At 42.2% G+C, this 7,134-nt stretch overlaps 1 protein-coding gene across 1 annotated transcript; it reads right to left on the reverse strand.

Moving 5' to 3' along the window:
- LOC146609404 (serine/threonine-protein kinase Sgk1) lies at positions 1-5,938 on the reverse strand. Its single transcript, XM_085345734.1, has 13 exons — positions 5,722-5,938; positions 5,146-5,221; positions 4,319-4,394; positions 4,185-4,225; positions 4,030-4,087; positions 3,842-3,925; positions 3,621-3,752; positions 3,421-3,533; positions 3,202-3,325; positions 2,998-3,093; positions 2,753-2,908; positions 2,182-2,271; positions 1-1,791 (listed from the first exon to the last, which is right to left on the reverse strand). Exons 1-13 carry the CDS (start codon positions 5,789-5,791, stop codon positions 1,627-1,629), a joined length of 1,281 nt encoding a protein of 426 aa, XP_085201860.1. The 5' UTR covers positions 5,792-5,938; the 3' UTR covers positions 1-1,626.
- Positions 5,939-7,134: the final 1,196 nt, after the last annotated feature.

Here is a 7,134-nt window from a genome sequence, read left to right on the forward strand (position 1 = left end):
TGCCTTGTTTTTTAGTATGATTATTTTCAGCAGGCTTTAAAATTCTTTTCTGGGGATGCAGAAACCTGAAATATGGAGATTTAAAAAAATGGAGTAAAGATATCATGAGTAATCCGTGCTCAGGTGAAAAGCCTCTCTTAATAATGACTATCAGAGCATAAAGTTGCCTTACACTTTTGATAAAAAGAGATAAAATATTTAATTATTTCAGTGTTAACAATATTTTATTGCACTTTCCAGAACCATCTTATGCAGGAGGCCCGAGGCTCAACAACGCCAGTGCCTACTCCACCCAGCGGGTTCCTCACAGAGTTCATTAAGCTTTTTTCTTTTAATGATATCTTTCTAGAAAAAGGAACCAACAGGTTTAGGGGGAAGAGATATGTAGATACATTATACACGGATCAGGCCGCCTTGGACAGGCACAAGACATTCACAGTTCTTCTCTACATGATGCATAAATACACAGACATTTGTGATCATAGACTCTACAGTTTGTCTGGAGTGTTTGCAATAAAACAGCAATCACTTTTAAGTTAAAATAAGATTGATATACAGTATCCATGTGCTATCATTGATGTGGGGCTGTTATTGCTGGTTGAACTCTTCCTTAGTCCTTTGTAAAGTTTGCAAACAGCCGATATAAACTAATGTAGTCGCTAGATGAAGATGACAAGGAAGTGAAAACCCAAAAATAAATTATATTGCTTTGGATGAAATAAATCTACTTGGATATTTTGATACACTAATCGACATTTAGAAATTATTCATAATCTAGTAAACAGTGAATGTTTGTGGTTAATAAAATATATGTAACTTCTTTTCTTTTTCTACACAGTACAATAAAAGTTCAGTTCATGAGGACAAACGGGTCAAAAATAAAGTCTTAATGAGTCTGTTTGGTCCAAGAAGTACTAGCAGGTGCGTAATATTGAGATACTGTCGTTTCTTTTTTTGTTCAGAGCAGAGATATGAAGCTAAATAAGAGATATACAGCTGTCTAATCCAAAGTTTCTGATGCTTCAAGCAAAATAAGCTTCACTTTTCGTGACCCTTGTTTCCTCGAGTGCAATTGAGCATTCACATGAAGACAAAACACAATGTGAACATTAAGAAAAACGCAGAGCTTGGACATATGTAGAAATGAAATGAAGGCATCACCTTTAAACGGCTAGCGTTCTCGTCAAAAGTCCAAACAAAAGAAACTGCCTCGATGTTTTTGCTTTTTCCGATAAAGCTGGCTCTGCTGTTGTCGTCCGAACTGCCTTTTGAACTTCAGGCACTTCTCTTCATGTCACTTCACCGGAGCCATCAGAGATGTTTTAGGGCCATGACGTGCATCCATACATGGCACATATGTATTGCAGTTTGATGCCCTACAGACAGGCAGAAGTCTGTAGGGCCAGCTGTGTTGTAACATGAGAGTCCTCCATCTGTACACTGGTCATGCACAAGCTAACTCAAGATCTGACCCTCATCCCTCAGTGTTCTTGTCAGTTAGATCCTCTTATAACGTCCTCCTAGACAAGCCGCTCCAGTTTGGTCCATGTGTCAAAGCAACACAGTCTGGCGCTTTTGTCCTGTTTCCTGCTCATTCTCAGGACAGACAGGAAGAAATGTTGGCGATCACATGAAGGAGTGTTCGGCTGGAGGCCCGTAAGAGAAGCCAGGAAAGGCTCCGGCTGCTTCCTTGACGCTGCTGGTCACAGTCAGCGTGTCTGTGCAAAGAGAGGAGGACACTGGCAGGTGGGTGAACTCAGGGTCAAAGTGTCGCAGGTCCGTGGGACCAGACTGTAACACAAAGATGGGGAAGACGTTAGAAAAATTGCATGTATAATAATGAATTTGCCACTGATATCAGGGTGTTTCATAGCATAAGCACAATGTCCACATTCACTAGATGTATGACTTTCCTTCTATTTCTGACTATTCCATTAACAAAAAGGCTTTGGATTTCCAGCAGATGTCAATAAAGCAGACGCAGTAATATTGTAAATATTGTGTAACTGTTCTTTTTAATGCTTTTGTACAGTTATGGTTAAAGCCGCTCATGCACTTCCAATTAATATTGCATTAATGTAGTTCGCTATAATCGTGAAGTGAAACATGAAAGTGATACTGTGATAGCCTTGTTCTGGGACAACACATCATTCTGATTAAATTATAATGAGTAATACATACCACTGATGGAACAAATGGAGGTGTGATCTTCTTGGCCATCAGGTCCTCCCAGTTGATTGGAGAGAAGAACGAATGGTACTTCAGTTCAAGCTGAAGGAAAAAAGAGAAACTGGATGAGCACAGTGATGGAAAACAAGTGTCACAATCTGTTACAGTCCTGTATGTTAGCCATTCCCAGACTTGAGAGGTCTGTGGCACATTTCAATATGTGAAAATCCTTTTTGGACCACCCAAAACTTTAATAACAGCTTCGATCATCACGCAAGCCTAAGATCAAGTATTTCCTTGTTTTGTGCTTGATTTTGGACAAGTTCGGGTTCAAAAGTAGGTCAGAAAATGAGGAATGATTGTGTAATTATATCAATTCCAACCCTTTTTTTGACTTGTTCTATTTCTTTCAAAAATGCAAACCCTTAACTGCAACTTTATACTAAATTATACTGTTGAAGATTAATGTTTTTAATTTACAGCAGGTGACTTCTTGCAGCCCAGTTGCAGTACTTGCAAAGGCCACTAGGGGACTGCAACCCACAGTCTGAGAATCAGGGCTCTATGTGATGTGTGCACTTACAAAGTCATCCTTTCCTCCCAGCCTCTTGGTGCGGTCCTTCTGCAAAAGCCCCTCGAGCAGGTCCCTGCCTGCATTCGACACGTTGGGCTTGAGCACCGGAGCCTTGTGCAGGATGTTACTGTACATCTCAGCCGTGTTGCGACTGTAGAATGGAGGCTGTTTCAAAAAAAAGAAAGGAGTTGTGTTAATCTTGTATAAACAATCAGGAGATCTAAAAAGGCATAAAGTCACCGGTTTCCACTTACAAGTCCATAGAGCATTTCATAGAGCACCGATCCCAGGCACCACCAGTCGACAGTGCGGTCATACGCCTGCTTCTGGAGAACCTCAGGAGCCAAATACTGAGAAAAAAAACAGAGAAAAGTTCAATGCAAGTCCAACATTATTCCTCAGAAGTCGTACTGAGGTCATACTAATGATGAACAAATGTCTAAAGATGTATCTTTTACCTCAGGCGTCCCACAGAAGGTTGTCGTGGTACCGTTGGGCTCAAGGCCTTCTTTGCAGAGGCCAAAGTCTGTTAGGACAATGTGTCCCTGTGAGTCTAGCAGGATGTTCTCTGGCTTCAGGTCCCTGTCAAAAACAAGACAAAGAAATGTTTACTCTAAATGCATCAAGGCACAGGTTTACAGATGTCCACTAGGGGGAGCTGTGGCATCACTCTTTACCTGTACACTATGTGCAGAGAGTGGAGGTAGCCAAGTGCACTTGCAATTTCAGCAGCGTAGAACCTGGCTCTGGGCTCCAGGAAGATTCTCTCTCTCTGGAGATGGTAGAACAGCTGGAGTAGAAAAAAGCAAACATCTGTCAGCATCTGTTTCAAACAAGGTTATATATTCTGTCCTCATTCTGCCGTACTGTGGCTTACCTCTCCACCGTTGACGTAGTCCAGCACAAAGTACAGCTTGTCAGTAGTCTGGAAGGAGTAGTGCAGCCCCACCAGGAAGGGATGCTTGATGTTCTTCATCAGCACACTGCGCTCAGCCATGATATGCTTTTGCTGGAGGAGAGAAGATGGATTATAACATGCCGTTTTCATTGCATTTCACATTACCAGCCGAGAGAAAATAGATAGAGGAGGGGTCCTACCTCTTTCTTCTTCAGGATGATTTTCTTCTGTAACACTTTGACAGCGTAGTACTTGGTGGTCTCCTTGTGCCGAGCCAGTAAAACCTGTTTGCCATCAAACATTTGCATTAGTAATGTAGTCGCAGAGATGACCTATATGTGTGGAGGAGAGCAGTTACATAAAAGGCTGCACGCAAGGACAGACTCACCTTTCCAAAGCTGCCTTTTCCAATGATTCTAAGGTAGTCAAAATCACAGGGTTTGATCCTAAAGAAGAGAAAAAGATAGAAAATTTCATTTATAATTTGTTCTCATTTATGTTTGTCAAAATTGTGGCATAGAGATTTCTTTGAAGTATACTTACTGAGTGTCCTCAGCCAGTGAACTTTGAGAATTTAGGCACATCTGAAAGATACAACACGGGGAAGATCACAACAGTGCCACATTTTACAGATAAAATGAGTCAGACTGTGATGAAAGTAAATAGTTTCTGCTTACATCACTATCAGGAAGTTCATTTTCGACCTCCTCATTCTGATTCTCATCAATCTTCAGGAAGTTGTTAACTTCGACACTGAAAACAGAGAGACAAAGACTCATTCATACGGAGGATTCTGACTTCACCTGGTTTTTATTCAGCACAGATGATTGGATTTGAGATTTCTTAAGAGGTTTCTGAAACTGAGAAGCTGAATGGATGTCCTCTGCGTGGGTGCGACTCCAATGACTGTCTGAAACTTCCAGACAGGTCAAGTTCACCAAGGCTTGTCAAAGCTCAACCTGTCTGAGAAAACCTTAAGCTGCTGATCCGCAAAGACAGGGTTCAGCCTGCTCTGCAGGACTCAGGGGTCCAGCTCAGATGCCCTCCTGGAGCATCTGGAGAGGTCAGATGCAACACCTGGGGTTTTTTTTGTCTTTTTCCCACCCCACCCCACTCTGACCTGTGTCACGGGCCAAGCCATGTATCATGTAATAATTGAATTACAGGTTTATCCTTGTCAAGGGAACACAGGGGATTTGCTTGAGAGGTGATTATGCAGTGGTGAGATTGTTAGCAAGCCTGTCATGTCTTGGACCCAGATTATGCTTTTAACAGAATGTCCTGCTAAACCCAGGTGGCTGATTGGATTGGTCGGGACCTGTGCGCACTAATCATGAATGGGATAGCAGTTAGAAATAAACACTAGAAGCTGAAATCCAGGAAGTAACTGGAGCCAAGAGAGATGTTCTTTGTGCCCTCACTTAAAGGTCAATTTTCAAAACCAAAAGCTTACACTTCCAACCATCTCTATTTGTTTATTTTATTTTAAAATGTGAATACTCACTGTTGGCAGATATGTGGAGTAGACACCAGCTTCTGGATGAAGTCATTCAGACCCATTTTTCTCTCCTTGATGAAAGCTGCAGAAAAAGAGGGAACCCCTTTATGTTAGTATGATCCAATCGTGAATCGTGATCCAAACAATTCTCTCTCATTAGAGAGAAAAAAAAATCTGTGTTTGAGTCCTAATCCGCAATTTGTGAGTTTTAAATATCGCATTTCCAGTGTAGGCTTGCGTGTAGTGTGTATAGACCTCTTATGTTGCGGGCTTATAGGTTATGCAACCACTTGGGTCATGCATTTTCCATCACAAATCCTTATTACAACACAAATAACCCGATTTGACATATTTATTCAGATTTCCATACCGCTTTCGCTTATGTCCAGGTTTGAATTTTCCACCATTTAAATGCAGAACAAAATAAATAAAAAACAATCTTTTCAATTAATTAATTTACATCTGATTTTTATTACTAAAAATAATTTAAAAGACAGGCGTAATTTGTTGTAATTTACAGCTTGATTTAGTGATGGATATTTGGGTAGCGTTGTAAAAACAAGTGTCATTTTTTAGGCTCACCAGTGAGAACAGCTACAATTCCCCTCATTTTGCAGTAAGTTAGATCACATCCAGCTTCAGTCACGGCCATGTTCAGCGATAAATAAATATCCAAAAGTTTAAAAATATGAAGCAAAAAGATGCAGTGATATTTCCTCTGTGGTCCTGGTCCTCTAACCGTTAGCTACCGTTGGTTTTTTATGTGGCATCAAACGCGCAGACTGAACTCCAATCGTCCGCGCTCCGCTCTGAACTGCCGCTGCTCGAGCCAGCCAATGTAGCTTATAGGGGGACCACGTGGTATCAGGAGGTGACGCCCCGTTTTCGTCACCGTCGTCTCCACGGCAACAGTCTCGTGACGTCACGGGATTCCGCTGCAGCCATATTCTGCCTGCAGGAGGCGAGGTGGGGGGAATGACGAGAGAGCCCACCGCATAGGAGGAGGAGGAAGAGGAGGAGGTGGGTGAAAGCACCCCCTACCACACTCCCACCACCAGCACCTCCTCCTCCAACCCCCCCTCCTTATTTTCTCTCAATGGAAAATCTCCAAACTGGCTGTTAGCACCACAGGCACAAAAGGGATTATCGCCAGTTATTATGGAGAAGGAGAAGGAGAGGAAGAAGTGCAATCCCAGGAATGGCCTTGTGAAATCATGTGGCAGCAGCTCCCGTTTTCCCCCTGCTGCAACGCTTTCATCTTCTGAGGGTATGCAGAAATGTATGTCACGACTGCTGCATTTCACCCTCAGCCTGCAACAGCTGCAGTGCGTGATCCCAATAACCAACAAAAAGGTGATGAAGCCATAAAGTGCACAGGGGAAAAAAGAAGGAAAAATACTGCATGGCTGCAGACAGTCTTCTATTTAAAGCAAAGAAGTTTCCAGAAATCTCCCTGCTTCTCTCATTCTAAGTAATTCACTCCAAGTAAAAAGTGTAGCCACGACCTTGCTCACGGCACACACACAAGGTTGGAGTTATGAAGGTGACTTTGCACGATAATTATATAAATTCAGAGAAATAACATTTGACATCATGATCATCTGAGCTTAAGCAGTGATGGGTCCAGCTGTCACAGATGTGGTCCACTAACCCTGTTATATAATTACATAACCGTGCCATAATGCAGATGGGTATACACGGCCCAGCAAGGAAGGTGAGTGCATGCAAATTTTCCAGGAAGTGTTGACATTAATAGGTATCTGCTGATTGAAAGTGTCATTTAATCTCTCACTGAGTGATAGCAATGATGTTGCAATGCAAAACAGCATGTATTCAGTGGCAGCAGGGCTTATGTTTGCAAAGCTGCACCTGAATGAGACTTCCAGAACAATGTCCTTTGGTCAGACAAGATCAAAGTGGAGATGTAAGGCACTAATGCACAGCACCATATTTGGTGAAAACAAAACACCTCATACAAGCTGTGGAGTATGGCGG

The sequence above is a fragment of the Diplotaxodon limnothrissa genome, linkage group LG22 (assembly GCF_057381915.1).
Source record: "Diplotaxodon limnothrissa isolate DT_005_m linkage group LG22, D_limnothrissa_male_GT1.1, whole genome shotgun sequence".
Classification (NCBI taxonomy): domain Eukaryota; kingdom Metazoa; phylum Chordata; class Actinopteri; order Cichliformes; family Cichlidae; genus Diplotaxodon; species Diplotaxodon limnothrissa.

Bases quoted from the DNA above. Each gene is read 5' to 3' on its own strand.
- LOC146609404 (XM_085345734.1), bottom strand. From the start codon at position 5,791: ATGGCCGTGACTGAAGCTGGATGTGATCTAACTTACTGCAAAATGAGG. The intron at 5,222-5,721 runs GTGAGCCTAAAA...CTTTTTCTGCAG, and splicing joins AATTGTAGCTGTTCTCACTG to CTTTCATCAAGGAGAGAAAA. The intron at 4,088-4,184 runs GTAAGTATACTT...TCTCTTCTTTAG, and splicing joins TCACTGGCTGAGGACACTCA to GATCAAACCCTGTGATTTTG.